General features: G+C 36.6%; 1 protein-coding gene across 13 annotated transcripts in view; it reads right to left on the minus strand.

The window, feature by feature from the left end:
- CDH18 (cadherin 18) overlaps positions 1-23,904 on the minus strand; it is a 501,066-nt gene that overhangs the window by 20,610 nt on the left and 456,552 nt on the right. For 12 of the 13 annotated variants that reach the window (XM_064662041.1, XM_064661985.1, XM_064661995.1 and 9 more), the window contains 2 exons: positions 9,013-9,134; positions 2,829-2,946 (listed from right to left, as the gene is read on the minus strand). In XM_064662041.1, the coding sequence (XP_064518111.1) occupies positions 2,829-2,946; positions 9,013-9,134 (240 nt within the window). Of the gene's footprint in view, positions 1-2,828; positions 2,947-9,012; positions 9,135-23,904 lie in introns of those variants that run through there. The other variant, XR_010432152.1, reaches the window with a different exon arrangement.

Consider the following 23,904-nt stretch of genomic DNA (forward strand, 5'->3'; position numbering starts at 1 on the left):
TATTGACCTGAATCATACACATGCTGAGATTGTATATTGCTGCAGTCTATACAGGTAGATAGGAACAAACTACAAAATCTTATGCTTGTTCAAGCCCTAGGTTTCAAAGTGCATAGATACAGGCATTAACATTTGAAGATCCAAGGCACTGCTGTGGAGCCTGCTTTTAATAATGGAGTAGGGGAACATTCATGCAAGTCTATTTGGACTTAAAGAAAAAAACCTGTTGTTTTGGGTTATGAAAACAAGGGAAGAAAATGCCTACTGAGATTTTATGAAATGAGACCTCTATCCTAAAGAAATAAAAGGAGAAGATGACTGGATTTGAAGATGACTGCAAGAGAAATATAATTTTGTAATGACAGATACATCTATTTCTGACTACCACTTTCAACGTGACATCAAGAATTTATTTCTTATCACTCTGCAAAACATTATTGAAAACTCTCTTAAGGCAATTTCTGTAGTTTTTTCCTTTAAAAACTTAACATAGTGAACAAATAAATAAAACCCTGCATGAATGCCGATCTTTATGGAGTTATTAAATCTAGAGGTAAAAACAGCAGCTGTCTTGTAAGAGCATTCTGATTATTTTTAAGAGCTGATGCACAAAAACATGAGTTTTCAGAAGTGCAGACTTGTCACAGAGATAAGAAAGGCTTTTTCTGACCACCTTCTCTCAACTATTTCCTAGAAGAGTAAGCAATAAAAATTCCATTTCTGAATAGGAATAGGTGATAAATATGAAAATTGTAAATGCTAGATAACTACATATTGTGAATGCACTTCGTAAGTGTTTCACTGCTATTTTATTCATAGAATGTACCACAAAGAAAAGGTCCCAATAAAGGGCAGTGTTGAAACAGTATATTCAAAGGGTCACGTGCCAAGCAAAATAGTAACAATGAATTTGTTTTTAAGATAAATTTCCTATTATTACTTTAGATAAACTATCATTGTGTTAATTATAAGGGCAATTTGAAAGTTGTGTTTTTGGAGTCTTTGTATGTATGAGAAGTTTTATGCAAGCTATAGGAAGTGCATACTTTTCTACTCCTTAGGTGAAATAAAAACATAATACACAATAGGCCTTTACCTTAAAAGACACCTTTTTCAGTTCCTTCAGCTACTTTCCCCTGTCAAATCCAATTTAGAATAGTCCAAACACTGCTTTCTGCTGTTGGTTCTAAAGTCAATTCTCACTGTTCTTGAGGAAGTAACAAGAAAGCAGCAAGTGATTACTAGTGCATACTTTTAGCCAAAGCATGACATTGCTGCATCAAAGATTTACTAAAATTCCTCACCCTCTTATAAATCTTTGTATTAAATAACTTACGTAGTAATAAATGCATACAATATAGATCCAGATTAAAATATGTTCAAAACCATATGTCAACTTCATCATGAACAAAAATTTCAATACAGCTATTCAAAAGCACATCTTGATATAAATATCTTTTACAGAAATGAACATGGCCATGATCTTCCACATGAGATCACAGTCCAATACTCGATGAGTTTATTTGAAACTTCTACTAAAATACAAAAATGCATAACTGTACACCTCCTTTATTTCAGGAACAACTGTCTGGCTTTTCCTACAATGTTTCATCACAATCTGAGTGGGATTGACATGCTAATCTGAGAAAGGTCTGGTGTCTCACTTAAAGAATATTTTTAATATATGAATTAGTCCTTCAAATTTTATTGTTATAATTAATATTGATATATATTTTATTGATCTCTTTTGGAACTAGGATATGAAATACATTAATCTAGTCTGAACAAATAGCATGACTTAATATTTTTTCTGCTGTATATATAGTTAAATGTAGGAACTGATTCTTTAGGAAGATTATAGAGTCTCCTTCCCTGAAAGATTTTACAGATAAAAAATTCTGTAAAGAATAGTTTCAATATCACTGTAAATACCATATGTACCAATGATGGAATTAGTGCTTTTCATCAGAGATGCCTAGTGATCTGTAGGATCAGAAGGTGTTCCACAGTACTACTACAAATATATAACTGTAAAGTAAAGCCAATCCCCCACACTTCCCACATACAAACAGGTGTAAAACAAAACCACACAATACACGCACATACACAAAATCTTAAGAGGAGAACTCAGACAAACATTTAAAGTTTAATCTTATTTTCATCAGATTGCAAAATGGAGACCAAAATGCAATACTCAACCAAGAGTAAGTCTAATTTAGGTTTGGGTTTTGGAACGGTTGGGCAGTTTCTTTGATTCAAGAAATGTTCAGAAACACTTGGTTTGGTGATTCTGAAAGCCATTTTCCTTCAGGGCCTATGTCATATGAATTTCTGATTGTAATTTTCAGGCACACTTTATTAGGAAGGGCATGAAGCAATAGACTATCATCCAGGGAGCACTGAAGGACCTACTCTTGATGTCATGTCTGTAAAAGTAAGTATGAATTCCAATTTTTTTGCCCCTTAATTTTTTTTTCTCCTTCAAGCAATAATTAGAAATAACCTTGACAGTATCCAGTACCCTATTTTACCTAGAAATAGGCTAAATTGTTAACACCATTTTCATTTATCTGCTTTGAAAAAAACATTCCTGAATGTATGAAGAATAAATGTTAAAATTAAGTGGAATATAAAAATAAAATGCAATATCTGATTATTTTTAGTTTACAATACATTGTATATGCATGCCCTTGACATCTGACAATTCAGTGATAACATATTACAGTTTTCCCTTTCTGTCAAGAAACACATGGAAATTTTTCTCTTCAGTTCAGACATCCCAGACAGAACTGAGACCCATTTCTTTGAGATTTATATGTTTGATTTACCTTCATTGTTCCTTAGAGTAAAGTTGGGATTCAAAGAAAGCCCTTCATCAAGAGAAAAATGGAATCTCGCTCCATTTGCAGAGTTATCTTTGTCGGTTGCAGTGATAGTCTGAATTACCTGAAATAAAAATTAACAGTGAAACATTAACTTGACTCATATGGTGCCTGAACTCAGCAGGATGCTCAAGCTTACCTTTTTTTAATTTTCTACTTGACTGCTGCTAAATTCAACAGATGAAACAACTGCGTCATTAGCTTGATTTCTCTAGCATGAAAGATTTTAGGAACCACACTTCACAGTTATATGAAAGGATCTAAAGGATCTATACTTTCGGATGTTTTGATATGGTCAGGACCTGGTACAGAAGTTATCACCATTGTCATTGCATCCTGATAACTTTTTGAATTGCTAAACATCAGTTTTTATGGAACCAAAAGACAGGCTGAATCAGGATGGTCTATGTGAAGCATCATCTGCCTGCCATCCTAATAATTAGATGCATGTCAATATTGATTAGGAAAAATAATTATCTAAAATGGCAGGTATATAATGGCAGGTAAATATCTATCTATTTAGAATTCCCATCAAGAGTCAGTTTAAATTGCCAGAGAACAGAACAGGAAGAACAGCAGCCACTCCTGGGTTTAGTTTGGTTTGCCCAAAAAGGACCAGAACTAGATCTAGCAACGACATATGAGGGAGGTGTTTTTGAAAGGTAGGGCTTTGCCTTCAAAAGCCCTAGTGGTTTTTAATATTTACTTTCAACTAAAATTGATCTAAGCTTTTGGAATGTGGGACCAAACAGTATTTCTACCTCTACTTTATTTTTCATGCTGGGTCTTGAAACTCAAGTGCTAAAGTGGAATCCAATAAAGGTTGTTCTTGTGATATAGGCAGTGAAGCCCACATAAAGATGATCTCTGCAGAGATGATAGCTATCCTGAAGGAAATGTAAAAGGGGGAGGGAAAGTTCTCTTTTCATGAGAATTTTTCTGTTCAGTGTTCAGTTTTAGTCTGTCTGGACTGAACCTGAAGCATAAACAGTGCAGGCTCAAGTGGTTTGGTCTGTTTTAAAACTGAAAGACAGCACACAGTTCCCTATCTCCCTACCTTCTCACATAAGAGAAGCAAAACAAATACATTTCGAAGCCATGTGTCAGTTTGGGCTGGAGTAGAGTCAATTTTCTTCGCAGTAACCAGTATGGGGCTGTGGTTTTGATTTGTGCTGGAAACAGCGCTGATAACACTGAATGTTTTTGTCATTGCTGAGCAGTGCTTACAGTGTCAAGGGCTTTTCTGCTCCTTGATCTGAAGGATATTCCAGACCATGTGGCATTAGGCTCACATATAAAGCTGGGGGAAGAAGAAGGAAGGGGGGGATGTTTGGAGTGATAGTGTTTTGTCTTCCAAAGTCACCATTGTGGCGTGATGGTGCCCTGCCCTCCTGGTGATGGCCAAACACCTTCCTGTTCATAGGAAGTGGTGAATTAATTCCCTGTTTTGCTTTGCTTGCATATGCAGCTTTTGCTTTATCAATAAACTGCCTTTATCTCAACCTATGAGTTCTCTCACTTTTACTTTCCTGATTCTTTCCCTCATCCCACTGTGGAGGAGTGAGCGAGTAGCTGCGAGTGGCTGAGTTGCCAGTTGGGGTTAAACCATGACAACTCAATAGGATATAATGCTTATTCTACTTACTATATACAACAAAGTACATTTTATTGACTATACACACCTGAGACAACTAACAATATTTAGGATGATTGCCAAGAATATTTTAAGAATTTGTCATAATGCTTTTTTGCTGAAGCGTAGCAGAGTAAGATCCATCTTAAACAATTATGCAGTTTGTCAAAGTCATGGCAATATTGGCTAAAAAGTTTGGCAAAAGCTAATTGTTCACTACTGAATTTTTCAAAGGTGGTAAAACTGTTAGTGAAACTACCATGCAAAACCAGATATATAAGATTTTCCTAGCTAGAACTATATTTAGTTCATAATTTGGAAATGGTATGAGGTAAGATGAGGCAAGGCAAGACAAAAAAAAAGGGAGATGGAAGAATATGTTCAAAAGAATCAATTTCTGCTATTATTCAAATAGTAAAAATACTGTTAAATGCCATTCGAGCTGTAAAAACTTCAGATAAGACCATAAAAATATATTAATTTATGAAATATTATTTAAAAATCCTCAATGCTGTTAATCAGAGAAATATAAGTCAATTCATCATGCTTTTATTTGACAGTCTAGTAGATAAATTTTTGTCCTGTTGCCCTCTCCAATGAAAAGACTCAGTGACATTTTACAGAATCTTACATCAAGGCCATGCCATTTTGCAAAAGAAATACCTTTGATCAAGGCCTCAGTGCCACAAGACTAGTATAAAAATTATTTGGGTTTAAGACTAACTTTATAACTCAAAATATACTGTCTACATTCCCTGCACACATGGAAATTCACATGTCCACAGAATTCACCCATATATGTAAAAAATATAGCACCAGATGTTATACAAATCATGCTTTTCCATGTAGAAAACAAACATTGTATGTTTAATAGGACAGGTCAGAACATTTTTAGAGACCTGTTTTTAAAAAGAAAGTTCACACTCTTTCAGAAAAGATTTGTAAGACATTAACTCAGAGGTGAGAAACAGAAGTATGGGTCCTCTTGACACCGAAATCTGCTGTTAACCCTTTTCTGTTTAATTTGCCAACTACTTAATATCCTATTAGGAGGCACCTTACCAAAGCTGATTACAATAAAAATGTAGACATATAGCCTCAGCTGCAGTAAAATTCAGTTGACAAAACTCATAGAATGAAACTGAAAGGTTATGCTTTTTCTTTAAAGGTAAGACTTGGCAAGAAAAAGGAATTCAAAGAACTGAGGAGACCTAATTGCAGAGGGTGGAGAGCAGGTGCTAAATTCTACTCAGATCCTTTTTTAGAACTGCATCAATAAAGAAGCAAATATGCACATGACAAACACATAGTAGAGGCATTCCTTGTCAGCTAACATTGATTTCCTTTGTGGAAGATTGCAAAATGTCATTTTCCCATATTGGCTGAATTTCACAATCATTCACAAAATGAGTATATGTCTAGAAGTCAGTATTCTCCAAGTCTTAATGCCATTTAAGATAAAATCACAGCTGCTTTATCGACTTTAATATATAATATCTACCAGGCTTCACCTGGAATCCATTGTAGATACTTGGTCTTTCTTCTCAACAGTACAATTACTAAGGGACTAAAGCTGTCAGTATGTCATGGAAATGATCATCTTCTCATAAGCATTTTCTTTTTGTCATGCCTTAGGAGTGGTCATTTAAGCTTAAGCATAAAGCTCTTAAGAAATTTTTGGTTTGGATTTTTGTTGGTTTTGTTTGGTGTTTTGGTTGGGATATTTTAAATAAAAAAATAGAGCAGTAGAGGGAAAAAGAAGTGGCAGAGGCTCTGCAACTAGATGATACTTTGATTCTCTTCATAGAAGCCTCCTCTGATAACAAATAAACAAAGACAGATAGTCCTCCAATGACAATCTGCTGGTTAGCTTATCTTGCACATAATAATTTCAAAATAGATGTACTGAGGAAACAAATAAGGACTCTTACAGGACAGTGTAGAGCTGGAGCCCAACCTGAAAGACCTAGTCAAACAGATATCCCCAGCAGTACAGAATATGTTCTTTAGGGATAAATCTTATGAAGCATTCCCATAAGATGATGAAAAACTCAAGAGTAATTCTGCCTTTTCAGTGATTCAAAACCACCCAGCTGGGAATGCATTTTAGCATATGGTACAATTGCCTTATTCTGCAATCCTTATTTGTCTCTCCCTAATATTTGTTGAACACTGTCTTTTTTCTTTTCCTTAGACTAAATGGTAACATCTTCTGAGTAAGATCTGTGCACTTTTGCGTTTTGTTTTAGTTTTTGTATAGTGCAATAGTGTCACAATTTTTCTGAAATCTTTTTGTACAGTGCAAATAAAAAATAGTGCATGTCATGTATGTCCTCTTAGTTTAAGCATATAACACCAAGCTGGTCTAGCCTTTGACATTAAAGGACTACTTGTAGAGTCCCTCATGGTAGCATTAATCTCAGCTGTTAAATTGCAATGTTACAGAAATATGGAGTCATTCTCACTTGCAACGTAGCTCAGAAAGAAATACGACGCTGACCCAAATAGGAAGCAAGTGCAATTGTACCACTTAAATATCACCTTTTTTTTTTAATCTTTTACAAGTTCTAATTCTTCTATATTTGGCTTTATTTGAGGTTTTCAGAAACTATTTTTACTTTCATAAGGATTTAATAAGAGATATTCAGTTAACAGACAGACCAACTTAGATTTTCCAGGGCTTTGAATGAGGTGTCTCAATAAGAGCACTGAAGAAAGGTATGCAGATAGTTATTAGATAGGAGGGAAGGTCCTTGTACACATAATTGCTTAAAAGAAACAGAGTCTCTTCTGTAAATTGTCTATTCCACGAGAAGGGAAAGTCACAGAAATTTCCTGTTTATGTTTGACCATTTGTTGATCAATGTAACCATAAATGTCTTATAGGATACATAAAGTCTTAACTTCATATACATGATGATGATCTCTGAACTGACTATTACTTTTAATGATATTGGTGTTATTGCAGGCAGCTTTTTGCATTCAGTGCTTACTAGTGGTTAAAAAGCAAAGCCATTGTTAGAAATTGCTATGAAAGTACTATAGAGCAAAGCAGAGATCATCATATACTATGAAGCATAAGCTATTATAAGAATTATAAACCACTGCATACCTGCATCTTGAATCTTGATTCCCCCTCAGGGTGAATAGAGAGGAATTGGAGAAAGTTCAAGGGAAGAAAATATGAATGATCAAAAGTCTAGAAGGGCTTTATCATGGCTTGTCCCAGTTAAGTAGGACTCTTCAGTTTGGACAAGGGATGGCTAAGGGGCAATGCACTAGAGACTTATGCATGGCACAGCAATAAAAAATAGAGATCAACTGCACTTTCTCTCCCTCTCCCTCAACACAAGAACTGGTAAATATCAATGGAATACAGCATGGGAAGATTAAAAAAAAAAAAAGGAAAAAGCTTGTAGGTTTTATTGAAGCATGCAGTTAAGATGTAAAACTACAAGGTAGTAGATATCAAAAGGTTATGCTGGTTGTGGGAAAAGCTAGCCAGATTCATATGCCATGGTTATTAAAGGATTATTAAAAACACAGACACCACATTTGGGTCAGGAAATGATCCACAAGTGATCTGAGACCAGGGAAGTACTTGGTTAAGTATCATACACGCTTGCCACATTCTTATAATGCTCTTTAGGTGTCAGCTTTTGGACATTGTTAGAGTGAAGACAACTTTGATCAGGCAATAGTCAGATGAAGTACAGCATTTTTATAACCTGTGCTTTAAAATTTAAGAAATATGCCACTATGCATTTATGTACACTGCTTTTAAGAATTTGAGGAAAAAAATGTTATTACTAGTAATATATTCTTTAGGAAAGATATGAGCTCATAATTGAAACATACAACCTGTGCAATAATGCAAAACTAGCATAGTGTGGTGTGTAAAAACTCAATCTATGCAGAAAAGCAAAGACACTTGGTAAAATTGTCAAACCCTGGACAGCAGTGAAGTGCATGGATCACAGGAGCAGTGGCTAGAATGTGATTCAGCTATTTACTCTCATTCTAACCCTCCCCATGCTCACAGTTGTGAAAAACTCATTCAACATCTCTTCCAAAATGACCCTGCATAGACAAGGGCAAGCAACATGCAAAAAATGAGGATGTTAGCCATGTTCACCAGCCATTTCAGTAAGCTTTATTTGAAACCTTGCTACTATGTGGCATTTAGATGAGAGATGTTAAATCTGCTTCATTCACTTTGTTCAGGATAGTCAGGCTTGTCAAATTCTATCACTTATCTGACAAGATTAAAGTTTTACTTGCCTTTACAGAAGAGAGTTTGAGGTTTTTTTTTTTGCAGCAACAAGACAAATTTCCTCCCTTCACCCTAATACAGTTAAAAAGTTGAATCAAATGTGAAATGCTAAAATGAAATAAAAAAGAATTATGACATATATTCCCCAAATCAAACTTCTGACATGTTACATTAACAAAGTAATTGTTCTTTATGACTGGGACAAAGATAACTGTGAGAGTTACCTGACCAGGCTTTGCATTTTCACAGACGACTACATCATAATCTCTGGCAAGCTCTGGAGGATTGTCATTGACATCCAGTATTCTAACACCAACTGGAACGTGGCTCACCAGTCCAGGATTGTCTGCAAAACACACAGGAGGGTATTAAGCCCTTTGAAGTACTCAATATTCATTTGCATCCTCAATTTAAAGGTGGCTTATTACAGAAATTTTGGTAGCAACGTATTAAAAGGTGTTTGCTGTGCTTCACTAACTGTTTTGAAAAAACAGTAAGTAAAAAGAATGGGAAGCATGGTATGAGTCCTAAGTCACTTAATTCAAATGTAAGTTATGATCAATTGCTTTGCAATGAATGTGAAAGTGTCATCACAGTACTGAATTAAATCCAATACAAAAAAGAGTTGATAGAATAAAAGATATTAAAGAGTTGATAGAATAAAATACAAACGTAATAAAAAAATACAAATGCGTAAGCCTCTCCCAAACTGGAGTTCTAATTTTTCACAAGTTATTATGCTAATTCTCAAAATGATTTTTGCAGGAAGAAAACAATGTCTAAGTACCAGTGTCTTAGTCTGTGATCTGTACTTTCATGAGAGTTCACCTTCAGAAAGATTTCACCCTAGCACAATAAATAGAATCCTTTCAATGAGAAAACACTTTACATGACAAAATGGAAAAAAGCCCAACAATTCTTTTCAATCCATAATACCCTTGGTCTTACTTCTAAGTAATAAGGTAATTTTATTTTATTAAAAGTTTTATGCATTTGAACTTTTTATAATTAACTAATATACACCTTCTGAAGTCCATATATCAATCAATTAGATGACAAACTTCATCTTCCATTCACCAATTAAATTAGACTATCAGTAGAAGACAGTAAAGTCAATCTTTCAAATGCAATAAAATGGGGTATTACAAACCGACATATTAAAAGTTCATGTCCCTGTGAGTGTTCATGAAAAACAAAGGCAAAAAAACCGAGAAACATTAGTAGTCTAAACCTCATTCTCCTTTGTTATTTTGATTGCAATTAATCCAAACCATGTTTCTGTCAAAGAGGGTCATTTGTAAAATGCTTTATTTTTGTTAAACCTTTAATGATCTCTGCTCAGAATTCTGGAAAGCATTGATTAGACATATACTTGGCTTCAAAGTGATCAGTGATGTAGGCTGACAATGAAAGAATATTTGAGAATGTTGAAGTTTCTTTTGTCAAATGGAGAGATCTATTTCTATCTTCCCTGTTTTCACATGGGATACTGGCCAAAGCATCTAGGGCTTAGAAGTTCTCTTCAGATTTTTCACATTCTCTTTTTAACTAATAGGTCTACATTCACCTGATGATTTTTCTTCACTTTTGGAACTTAGTCAATTATCCCTGTAAAATGGGAATTGAAAGGAGATCAAAAAAGTCAACAGAAGACTTGACAGGTAACAGAGGAACCTCTATTCCCAGTAACATTAACGTTAGGAGTTAGAAGAATACACTCAGAAGACATTTATAGACTTGTAAATTCTATTTTCTTGCTGAAATTTTCCTTAAATATTCTTATTTTCAGCTTTACCCTGAACCTATGAATGTCTTTGTATGAGGTAAACTAAGGGACTAAAACGGGCTATCTCAATTGTGTTCATGCAAGACGGAGGGTTTCTGTTGCTATACAGAAAACACCTTTAGTGGAAAACTTTGAGGAATGTTAAAATGCTGGGGATATGTGAAGTGAAGGTGAGAAGGAATGACTCTTTATTGTCCACTAAGTGTCTGGGAGAAGGGAACCATTTATCTACTCTCGCTTTTATTACTGAAGGAATCAATCTTCTCTCCAGGACACTCTTTGCAGTATGATTATTAACACAAAAGATGTTTGTTTCTTTCCTGGAGATAGGTCAAGAAACTGTGCAGAATACCATAAGTGGTAGAGATTTAATATTTCTTACTGTTCACTTAAATATAGCTTACAACAGATTTAGGTAACTTCTTTTGTCAACATCATCAGACAATGCAATTACAAAAATCCTGTGATTACAACTACAGAACATGGTGTCTAGGGCTAAAAGAAACTTTGGTTTTGACAATTTGTTGAGGTTGTCACACATAATTTGTGTGGTATGTGAATTAGAAAGTGGTATAAATGAAATGAAGGACACAAAAGCATAGAAAGGAGATAAAAGGTGGAGATCATAGTAAAGGGTTAAAGAGGAACAAATCCATTTTGGAGGGTATTCAAAACTATAATGAAGAATTTGAGGATTTTAATACTAAAGAAAACTCAAAGGAGTTTTAGCCAGAAGCCAAAAAAGTTTGTGATTATCAGGTAATCATAGGATCACTGAAAAAATCTTAGTTGAAAGGGACTTCTGGAAGTCTGAGTTTCCAACTCAAAGCAGTGCCATCTTCAAAAGTATAAGGGGATATAATGCATCTAAGATGAAGAGAGCAAAAAAGCTGGAAGAGGACAGGGCAGAGGGTACCAGAGATGTAGGACTGCTCTTTAGGTCTGGCATGTTTGAATAGTTACTGTGGAAGGAAAAATCAAGCTTTTTAGTCCAGTGTGCTGCAAAAGGGTTAATTTTTTTTTTCAGTATAGTGTAGCAGACCTCTTTGTCCCACCTTAAAGGTGTCCTCTTGTATGCCAGTCACTACTACCCAGACCAGTCTTACTCTAGTTGGTTAGATTTGCAGTATTTTCACAGAGATATTTTATAGAGATTCAGAAAGTTTACCTTTATTTCTTCTGCAGCTGCTTTTCAGTACAAAGAATTTATGAATACCTCACCAGTTTGAAAGAGTTCTTAATTCACAAATTATTATTAGTATCTCTCTGGAAAGAGCTACCTCATGGGATCACTGACATTTGCAGGCAAATTTCCATACTGACAGCCTACTCACCACAAAATGCTAATAGGGACAGTATTAACACCACTTACAAAAACAGTCTGGAAGATTGTGCATATAACATAGATTTGCATGCAAGATGACAGAACAGTTTATAATGGGGGAAGAGAATGAGAATGAATTGAAGCACATACAAGCTTTTTTCTTTTTTAATTTTTCTTTTAAGGTTTGCTTTAGAGAATCAATTCAATATAACCTACAATCTTTTTCAGGTATACAACTCACCTGTGATCTCCAAACCACTCTAATAACTGGCCCTGTTAATAGTACCTTTTTTGTTAATTAGACAAATTTCTTGCAGCAGTTTGGCAGATTTCCAGTTTTAAGATAATCAGTGCTGACATAGATTTCAGGCCTGCACATTATAAAACATTCTGTGTCCTATTAGCATTATGCCTCTAGAGTAGATTTTTCAAAGCGAATGCTCTCTGTTTTAAGGAGTAACTGAAGCAGAAACATTGCTCTGATTCACTTATGCTAGATACTTGCTTTCTTATGCTTGAGACTTTTCCCAGAATAGATCTTTTCTCAGAATACTAAATATCTGTAAAGTGAATCAATTTCATTATCAGATCCTCCACTGGTAAGTCCACTCTAAATTTACAGAAGACCCTATCAACAGCCAGTCTGAAGCCTTCAATCTTCTCTTTCATTAGTTTCTGCAGGGCCGACTTTAAAATCCATATGTAAGAAGAAAGCTTTTTAATATAGCTACTGCTATATTACTGCTACTGATACTTCCTTTTCATTAACAAAATTCCCATGGGCTTTATGAAAATAAATTCTACCTGAATGACTCTCAGAATAGAAGTCCTGAGATGAACAGTCTTTTGTGGTTTTGTTTATTTGCTTTTTGTCTCTTTCATTTTCTTGTTTTGTTTGTTATTGTGGTTTTTTTGTTTGGTTTGGGTTTTTTCCTAGACTGGTAGAGTTAAACAGTTATGAACTGTTTAACTATATTATATAAATCCCATTTTGACATCTTTCCAAGACCTTACGAGGCAAACCAATACACAGGAAATTACCAACTAACTATCTATACCCTTACTTTTTAAAGAAAAGTATAAAGGGCTCATACATTTCTCTAATAAAGATTAGTTTTAACAGATGAGAATAATAAACACAGACCTAGGAAGGATAAAATAAACTACTGAAGCAGAGCTAAAGTGATGAAATAATGTCTAATATATAAGTGACTGTAGCAGTATTCAGAAAATACTGGGTTTAATTCAGGATGGTGTATACGTGATAAACTAAATTTTCTGGCAAGTTGAAAATTATGCATAATTTAGTAATAAGTGTAATTTTCTAGTCTGCTTTTTTCAGCTAGTGAGTGCTTCTAAATATTGTTGCCTGTAGTTGGCTAGAAAATGTTTTTACTTTTTTCTTGTAGCAAAATTTAACTTTTCACTGATGAACACAAACCTGAAGGCACTGCTCACTTCTCTTAAATTATGCTCGTAGTGATAGAAACAGCAGCTACAGGAGCAATAGTAATGATTATGGCACTGCAGCAGACTGAAAATATTTAGAACTCTCAAGCTGGAAAACCCTCTGCCTTAATGCAAGCAAAATTCTGCAGCTCATAGACAATGTTAATCAGCGTACCACAACATATACTGGTTCTGTGGCCAAAAATATCTGTTTTGAGACTCTGTTACTGATTTACAAAGCCTCAAACAGAGAAATAAATGCCACGTGATCCCAAAATCTATCCCCTCTTTGGGACCCACCTTGGTAACCAACAAAAGCAATAGCCTACATCATCTTCAGATGACAATATAGGAATATCTTCATCATAGCTTTCCCCAAAGAAACAGAGGAGAAGAAAATCTAGCATGCCTAGAAGTCAATGACCAAACCAATATAAACAGAGAATAAGCACCAAAATTTGAATTAGATACATCACTTCTTGAACTAGCTGCCTTTCAACAACTATTGGATTTTTTTAATAGTTTTGTGTAGGCTTTCCTTATCACATTGATTAGCACATTTTAAAGAGTGGTAGATACTGCTATATCCACGCAGTTTTTAGACACTTCCAGGGATAGTGATTCCACTGCTTTCCTGGGCAACCTGTTCCAATGCTGGACCACCCTATCAGTGAAGCAACTTTTCCTAATATCATAGAATCATAGAATCATAGAATCATAGAATCGATTGGGTTGGAAAAGACCTCCGAGATCATCGAGTCCAACCCTTGGTCCAAATCCAGTCCATTTACTAGATCATGGCACTCAGTGCCACGTCCAATCTGCGTTTAAAAATCTCCAGGGATGGTGAATCCACCACCTCTCTGGGCAGCCCATTCCAATGCCTGATCACTCTCTCTGTAAAGAATTTTCTCCTGATATCCAACTTAAATTTCCCCTGGCGGAGCTTAAGCCCGTGCCCCCTTGTCCTATTGCTGAGTGCCTGAGAGAAGAGACCAACCCCCACCTGGCTAGAACTTCCCTTCAGGTAGTTATAGACGGTGATGAGGTCACCTCTGAGCCTCCTCTTCTCCAGGCTAAACAACCCCAGCTCCCTCAGCCTCTCCCCATAGGACTTATGCTCCAGTCCCTTCACCAGCCTTGTCGCTCTTCTCTGGACCCGCTCCAGCACCTCAATATCCTTTCTGAACTGAGGGGCCCAGAACTGAACACAATACTCAAGGTGTGGCCTCACCAATGCAGAGTACAGGGGAAGGATCACTTCCCTGCTCCTGCTGGCCACGCTATTTTTGATACAGGACAAGATCCCATTGGCCTTCTTGGCCACCTGGGCACACTGTTGGCTCATGTTGAGCTTCCTGTCAATTAGTACCCCCAGGTCCCTTTCTGCCTGGCTGCACTTCAGCCACTCTTTGCCCAGCCTGTAGCACTGCATGGGGTTGTTGTGGCCAAAGTGCAGGACCCGGCACTTGGCTTTATTGAACTTCATCCCATTGGAATCAGCCCATCTCTCAAGTCTATCCAGATCCCTCTGCAGAGCCCTCCTGCCTTCCAGCAGGTCGACACTCCCTCCCAATTTAGTGTCATCAGCAAATTTGCTGATGATACACTCAATCCCCTCATCTAAATCATCTATAAAGATGTTAAACAGGACTGGGCCCAACACTGATCCCTGGGGAACACCACTGGTGACCGGCCGCCAGCTGGATGCAGCTCCATTCACCAGCACTCTCTGGGCCCGACCCTCCAGCCAGTTCCTAATCCAGGAGAGGGTATACTTGTCCAAGCCATGGGCTACCAGCTTTTCCAGGAGTATATTATGGGAGACAGTGTCAAAGGCCTTGCTGAAGTCTAGATAGACCACATCCACAGCCTTCCCCTCATCCACCAGGTGGGTCACCTGATCGTAAAAAGAGATCAGGTTGGTCAGACAGGACCTGCCCCTCCTAAACCCATGCTGGCTGGGTCTAATCCCTTGTCCATCCTGAAGGTGCTGTGTGATTGCACTCAGGATGATCTGTTCCATAACCCTGCCAGGCACCGAGGTCAGGCTGACAGGCCTATAGTTGCCAGGGTCCTGCTTGCAGCCTTTTTTGTGGATTGGGGTGACATTCGCCAACCTCCAATCATTTGGGACCTTCCCAGAGAGCCAGGACTGTTGGAAGATGATGGAGAGCGGTTTGGCAAGCTCTTCTGCCAGCTCTCTCATCACCCTGGGATGGATCCCGTCTGGTCCCATAGACTTGTTGGGATCCAGCTGGCTCAGTAAGTCGCTAACTACATCCTCCTGGAATACAGGAGGGCTATTCAGGTCTCTGTCTCTGTCTATCTGCTCTAGAGGCCAGTTGTCCTGAGGGCCACCTGTCTTACTGCTAAAAACTGAGGCAAAGTAGGTGTTAAGTACCTCAGCCTTCTCCTCATCTTTGTTAACTATATTTCCCTCAAAGTCCAACAGAGAACTGAGGTTTTCCTTGCCTCTCCTTTTGCTATTAATGTATTTATAAAAGGACTTTTTGTTATCCCTAACTGAATTAGCCAAATTAACTTCAAATTCCACTTTTCTTTCCCTAATTTTTTTCCTGCATGACCTAGCTCTCTTCGTAAATTCTTCATAAGTAACCAGCCCTTTTTTCCACAGTCTGTAAACTTTCTTTTTATCCCTGATTTCTTTTAGAACCTCCCTATTTAACCAAGCCGGCCGTCTTCCCCTCCGGCTGGCCTTTCGGCACACTGGTATAGCCTGTTCCTGTGCGCTCAAAATTGCCTGCTTGAAGCATGTCCATCCCTCCTGGACCCCCCTGCCTTTAAGGGTTGTTTCCCAGGGTATGCCTTGAATTAGTTTTTTGAATAGGCCAAAATCTGCCCTCCGGAAGTCCAGATTAGAGGTTTTAATGATGGCTCTCCTTACATCCCTGAGGATTGAAAATTCAATTATTTCGTGGTCACTATGCCCCAGGCGGCCTCCAACCACTACATCATCCACCAGCCCCTCTCTGTTTGTAAACAGTAGGTCTAGTGGGGCCTTACCCCTGGTAGGCTCATTTACCAGTTGATGAAGGAAATTATCCTCTATACACTCCAGGAACCTCCTTGACTGCCTCTTCTCTGCAGTATGAAGCTCCCAGCAGATATCCGGCAGGTTAAAGTCACCCACAAGCACAAGGGCTGGAGATTTTGAGACATCTGCCAGCTGCTTGTAGAATAATTCATCTCCTTCATCATCCTGGTTGGGCGGTCTGTAACAGACACCCACAAGGATGTCAGCCTTGTTGGCCTTCCCCCTGATTCTGGTCCACAGGCACTCAACCTTGTCACTGCTGACCTCAACTTCAACAGAGTCAAGAGACTCTCTAACATATAAAGCCACCCCTCCACCTCTTCTTCCCTGCCTGTCCTTTCTGAAGAGCTTGTAGCCCCCCATAGCAGCACTCCAGTCGTGTGCGTCATCCCACCACGTTTCTGTGACAGCAACTATGTCATAGTTTTGCTGCTGCACTATGGCTTCCAGCTCCTCTTGTTTGTTTCCCATACTGCGTGCATTGGTGTACATGCACTTCAGCTGGGCCATTGATTTTATTCTCAACTCAGGCTCTACACCCTTAGGCTTTTTTCTGGAGAGCCCAGTTGCCGCCCCTTCCCCCTTCAAACCTAGTTTAAAGCCCTCCTAACTAACCCTGCCAACTTACGGGCTACAGTTCTTTTGCCCTTCCCAGATAGATGAAGCCCATCTGGTTTGACGAGACTAGGCAACATGGAGTTTGCCCCATGATCAAAAAACCCAAAATTTTGACGATAGCACCATCCTCTAAGCCACCTATTGGTAAGCTGTGCTTTCCTAAACCTCTCCTCATTTATCTCTTCATTCATTCCAGCTAGCACAGGAACTGAGCCAATTACTACCTGTGCTCCTGTCCCATGAAGTGATCGGGTCAGAGCCTTAAAATCTTTTTTAATTACCCTGGTACTCCTATTATTGATGTCATCACTTCCAACCTGGACAACCAACAGCGGGTAATAGTCTGAGGGTTGAATAAGCTTAGGAAGTGTTTTTGTAATATCCCTCACCCTGGCCCCAGGAAGACAGCAAACTTCCCTGTGGGATGGGTCTGGCCGACATATAGGGCCCTCAGTTCCCCTCAATATCCAGATTAAACAACTTAAAACTATATCCTTTTGTCCTATTGCTTGTTACTTTGGAGAAGAGATCAACCCTCATCTTGCTGCAACCTCGTTTCAGGTAGTTGTAGAGAGCAGTAACATCTCCCCTGAGCCTCCTTTTCTTCAGACTAAATTGTTGGACTCAGTGATCTTAAAAGTCTTTTACAAACAATGATTCTATTGTCTAATTCATATTGTTGTGAATGATATCCAATTTGTCACTACTCCATGACAAATACAGTCTTAAAACTCAGATCTTGTAGTTTTTAAAATCTACTTTAATCTTGTAATTGATTTCATACTTAGGGAAATATTTTTGTGGCAGATTCTGTTTCTTGGAAAAATAAGGTAAATATTACCAATACCAAAACTCTTTCTGAAACTGAGCTAGCAGGTAGAATGCAAGTGAGGTAAAAGACAAAGGATGAATGTGATTTTTTTCCTGGTGAAGGTAGGGTTTATGATAACAACATTATTTTCGCTTCTGTAATGTACCTAATAGAGTTAACAACAAATGTAGCAAAACAATGCATGTGACATGTATGCAACAATATTTCCCTGTAATGATGTTAAAAAAATTGAGTGAATTTCACTATTTAAGTCTATTCTCTATTGTTAAAAAAAAGTTTTTAGTTTTGAAGAAAAAAAATGACATCAAAAATCACAAAGACATTTTTTATTTATTGTAAGAAAAAGATTCACTTCAAAATAAAGCTGAGACACAAATCTAGGAACAAACTCAGTGGTATTAAACAATCATCCAATTCTCCACAAGACACAGAGTGTTAGCAGATTATAACACTGTAATTAGATTACTTTTGTAAAGATACTGAAAAGGGAAAATTTTCTAAAAATTAATTATTTGACACAAGGTATTAGAGTTACTCTTGATTATGTGGAAAAAAATAAAATTAGAAAATAAATTTTAAAAAATTCTTGTTGTTTTCTAATTTTGTCAATGTTGTAGTCCAGGAAGCTATTACTCCATAGACTTATTTCCTTCAGGTAATGCACATGTTGTTTTCACAAGTTTCAAAAAAACCAGAAATTAATTGTGGACTTTTGTCTTTTGATTTTACTTCTTGTAATATAAATCAGTGTGCCTCTTAATAGCATTAACAGGGATACTATTTATACTTTACATTTCCACTCTAGCTTCAGTTCTCCTTCTTCATATGAGAGTCTCAATATATTACCAGGAGTAATATATTTTAATATCCTACCAAAATCTCAGTAATGTCTCTTCAGCTACAATGCAAACATAAAATGTGAAAAAGAACTGTCAAGTTCTTCTCATGACTTGCTGTTCATTGATGGCAATATGAGTTGGCAATATCCCTGTGTTCCTAAAGAAAAGATATAACTGCACCTCACTATGATTATATACTTCATCTGTTTATTTAATGTAATTATAGGACTTTCACTATTCTATTCATTCAACATGTCAAGCGGTTTTATATTTCACTGCTGAAAATTAGTATTTGTCTTTATGTATCCTATTTTCATCTGAATTGTGTAACTATATCTTTCTGTTATTGATTTTACCAACACTTACTGATTTAAAAACTGCTTATGTTAAAATTAGAAAATGCACTTTAATGCTTTTTAGTCTAATGCTTGCAAACTAACTCTTCCAAACTCTTATTCTTGTGAGTTATCTTGACTTTTCACATATTTTATTTCTGAAAAGGTTTGTTGGCGCTCTACGAAAATATAGCTGAAAGTTATTTTTTTGAATTTTTTTTTGTAATGACTGTATTTTTCTGGTATCTTTTCAATACCACATCATAAGGTATTGCATATTTTGTCAATGAAACACTTCTGTAACATTTCTATCTTTTTCCCTGAAGCTAGTATGAAGAACATACATGGCATAGTAAACAGAGAAGACATAAACAAAGACAAATATATTTGTTTTGTTGGTTTTTTTCCAAATCTGTTTTTGTCTAACACCTTGAAGATCTCTGGTGGTTTTTTTTTCTGTAAAATCAATTGCATAATGATGTCTCTTTAGTATTTTTATTTCTAATCTATTGCAGTATGAAAGCTTTGTATGTACAGTATCCTTTCATGTGGTCATTTGTCCACTCTTGATAGGATTTTTTTTAGTCTGGAGGATGTGACAGAACCTGGCAGGAACACTGTTATAGGAACACTGTTATTTCAGTGCTCCTGTTCTCTACGGTCTTTCCACAGCTTACAAATTAGGAACTCTTTATTGACCCTTCAAAGACAAGTTTGTGTGCTCATTGTATTTAATTTGGTCTTTTAGGTAAATAGAGGGAAACTATCTGCTTTTCCATTCATAGCATTCTGGAGACACTCAGGAATACCATAACTCCATCACAAAACTATTGATGATCTAGTAAACCCAGAAATCCATTTCACATACTGGTATGCTTACCAGTTGCATAAGAGAAATGTGTGAAAAATTCCCAAGAGAATCATAGAATCATAGAATCAGCTGGGTTGGAAGGGACCTCCGAGATCATCAAGTCTAACCCTTGATCCACTACAGCCGTTGTTGCTAGACCACGGCACTAAGTGCCACATCCAGTCTCATCTTAAAACCTCCAGAGATGGAGAATTCACCACTTCCCTGGGCAGCCCATTCCAATGCCTGTGTAAAAGCACCTTTAAAATCTTTGAAATATAAGCACTTATCTTGCTCTCAAAAATTGGGTTTCTCATTACAAGAACAGTTATTACCCATCTAAATGTCCAGTACTTTACAAATTCCAGCTGTTTTTTGATGTTAGCATCATCGGAAAGCCATATCTAGAAGCTGGTTTGTTCTGTGTCTACAGATACAGTATAAATTTCAGTACAAACACTGAACACAGTCAGTTCTGTTTTTATAAGTAGTATCTAAAAGGAGTTTATGATAAAGTATTCCTTGAAACATTTCTAAACAGAATTTTCCAGTGAAAGCTATAATCCTCACTTTGATTCTCAGGTCAAGACATTCTCTGATTCCTTCAATCACCTGTGTTTATTTCTCCCTGTGGCTTTTATTCCTTCTGCATTCACTGCCCCTTTCTCTTGCAATTGCTGTGATTTGGGATTTTGCTGCTATTGTTGCTTTTGCTTTTGTTATCAGCACTAATATATGCTTGAAAGAAACCTTAATGGAATCACCTAAAATTATTTTTAAAATCACCTGTTTTTTTTGAGAATACATCACAATTTGTTGTCCTTTCCACATTCAAAACACAGTTCCCAATATCAGAAAATCATAGAATTGTTGGATTTGGAAGGCACCTCCATAGATCAGCAAGTTCAAGTAGGCTGATTAAAGAACCTACTCTCTTTGTCCTATACACTAAATTGGCCTGGAAAGTTTTTTTTCTGCGGTCTCTTAAGGCAACAATGTTATATGCAAACTGGCTGAGAGTGCACTCTGTTCCACCAATGAGGCCATTAATGAAGAGATTAAACAGTATTGTATCCTGTATCAGACACTGGGAGTACTTCCTAGTGACTGGCCTTCAGCTGCTGGTCACAGCCCTTTGAACCTGCCATTTCAGACAATTTTTAATCCATGTCACCCTCCATTTATCTAGCCTACAATTCTACGATTCTTACAAGAATCTCTCTCCATCTTCCTTAATTCTTAGCATCTAGGGAGGTTATTTTGGAATTTGAATCACTTTCTATCATTGAGTGACATCATCACAAAGAATTCTAACTGACAAATCCTACACCAATCTCTAAAATAGCTCAACCTTAACTTCTTCCACTTCCAAAGGGACAGCCATTTACTATGTCTGTATTTCATCTCACAAGTCTTTCATCTGTTATATTTTCCTATTTTCATTACTCTTGTCAAAGACTTGTTCAAAAACCTTTACTAGAGCCAAGGAAATCCTATCTCCTCCCTCTTTCAAATAGACTTATATAATTTTTTCCAAAGAATTCTAAAAAGATAATGAAAAGCCAGTGAATAATTCTATGTGAAACTGTATTTTAAAATACTACTACTCCTTCCCCCTGCCCCAGACATAGTCTGTAGATCTTACAATAAAAATACAGTATTCCTTAATCATCTTATTCTCTAATATCATAAGTAGATTACAGGAAGTACCAGTACTGAAACAATCAAAGCAAGAGCTTCTGGACACCAAAATCCCACTCTTCCTCACTGTATATTGCTGTTTAAGAACAACGCATGTTAAAGAAAAAAAAGGTTGCCCATCCATTCTTATAGTAAGGAACTCTGGTGTGCTTTAAAAAGTAGCAGCATAAACAGAAAAAAATCATTGATTATTGTATCAGCATTACTCCCACAGAGGAAAGTGGTAGAACTTCCACTGATTTCAGAGGACACTTGACCAATGCAGAGTGTATATCACATACTAAGATGAAAAGTGAAAATAAATGTCTTATGGAAGGTTCAGAAAGAGTAGCATGAGGATATCATACATTTGAGGGTAGAAATATGATGCTGATTCTAAATTTCAGCTATGCAAAGTAAGCCAAGCTACAACAAGCTGCTGAAAGGATGATAGGTAGAAACTGAATTCTATCAGTGAAATGTAGCACAAAATCAAGAGAGGAAAATACTTCAAGAAACTAACTACAACCAATGCTTTATTTCTGCAGAGGACCTCTTGTTGAAGCAGTACAATCTTTCTGGGCCTTGCAGGTTCTGCTATGTTCCTGGCTAAGCAGATGGTGTCAGAAGCTACCAACACCTTCTACCACGACAGATAAACTTGAAGACTCCCACTGCCACAGCTAAATAACACTTTGGTCATAGCCTTTGGCCTATTTTTCAGCTTTAAGCTTAGTTCTGCAATACCTTGTGCATGGACTTTAAAGCAAATGCCATAAAAGATTGTAAATATGGGATAGACAGCACTTAAGAGCTTTGGCATTGATGTGCCGTACAAAACATATGCTTCTTGCTCCACCATGGATTCAGTTACTAATTTCACAATGGATTTGGAAGAGTACAACAGTGTTGTAATTTTCAAATTACTGCAAATAAGAAAATGGCTGAAGAATCAGATACAAGAAAAAGCTGCCTGTTATGTCAGTCTGTCTGTCATCCATCTCTTCTTCACTACTATCTCTTCCTTTCTTCATAGCTGAATTGTTTTTCCAACTGACACCATAGATTTACTTATTTTTACAGCTCCAACTTTATCAATAACAAAGATCTATATTTTCCTGTAACAAGTTGCACCTGGAACAGAGAATTCTAAATGTCTTTAAAAAAAGACATATCATCCTTATTATTTATTCCATTCTATATTAATTATAAACATAATCCTCATTTCTCCATACTATTCTCTCAGCATGATACATGTAACACCAGTCTTTTGATTATGTGAAATAAATAATGTGTAGGAAGCTCCATTTAGGTTTTATGCTATTGAGATTTATTTCTGCAAAATAATTACATTTTGATGGCTTCCAGAAAAGGACTCATGACTACTCCTTTTTTTCAGTATCCCAGTGTAGTTTTCAAATCTTATTTCAAATTAGCACTTACTGTTCATCTGCTTATAATTAGGCTTAAATTATATTTTATTTCATGCTGCACTGAAATAGCACATTATAGATATGAAGACACTGATAAGCACATAGAAGTGTCAGTGACTACCTTTTCAAAGAGCTAACCATAAAACTCTTGATTTTATTGTTTACTATAGAAAAGTACTTAGCTCAAAATGTCAATTTAGTTGTGAAAGTAGGTACAATAATAAGAAACAATTTGTTGTCTTTATAAAATTTGTTCATGCTGTTTGTTCTATGTATATGCTAGTGATCTAGTGGTGGAACAGATTACATTTTAACCCAGAAATACACAGATGAAAGAAGACCAGGCTCAAAAATACCAGTGGCACCTCTTAAAAGTAAACCCTGCATTTTGTTATGTGGAAATGATGGAATACATACACAAAGAAAAAAAAAAAAGGAAAAATGATATTATGAATAGTGCTTAGCAGGGCTGAATCTATTGATTCAGGTTAGGATTTTTTTCCTTCATTTTCTTTGTTGAGTTTTTTAACTTTAAAACTTTGACTGTGCGAAAACAAAGACCTTGTAATGAAAAGGCTAACTGAAGTGTTCTTTAAACTGTCCTTGCCTCATGTAAAAATATTTATCTGGGACTACTCAGCCAGACATTTTTTGATTATTGCAGGGGTTATCTGAGACAATGGAAATTCATCAAAATTAGAGGACTTTCAAATACACAGGTAAGTATTTATTGTATCTTTACCTGGCAATTTGCCTAATAAAAGGCCAGAGGTATACCCTGATAAATTAACACAGGCATATTAACATCCAGTTTGCTAAAACAGTTCAATAGTAGATACAAGAAAGACGGATGTATTTCTCAGACAGTACTATAAAGTGTTAACTTCTAAGATATATGAACTATGAAACATA

The sequence above is a fragment of the Pseudopipra pipra genome, chromosome 1 (genome assembly GCF_036250125.1).
Source record: "Pseudopipra pipra isolate bDixPip1 chromosome 1, bDixPip1.hap1, whole genome shotgun sequence".
In the NCBI taxonomy this organism is placed as follows: domain Eukaryota; kingdom Metazoa; phylum Chordata; class Aves; order Passeriformes; family Pipridae; genus Pseudopipra; species Pseudopipra pipra.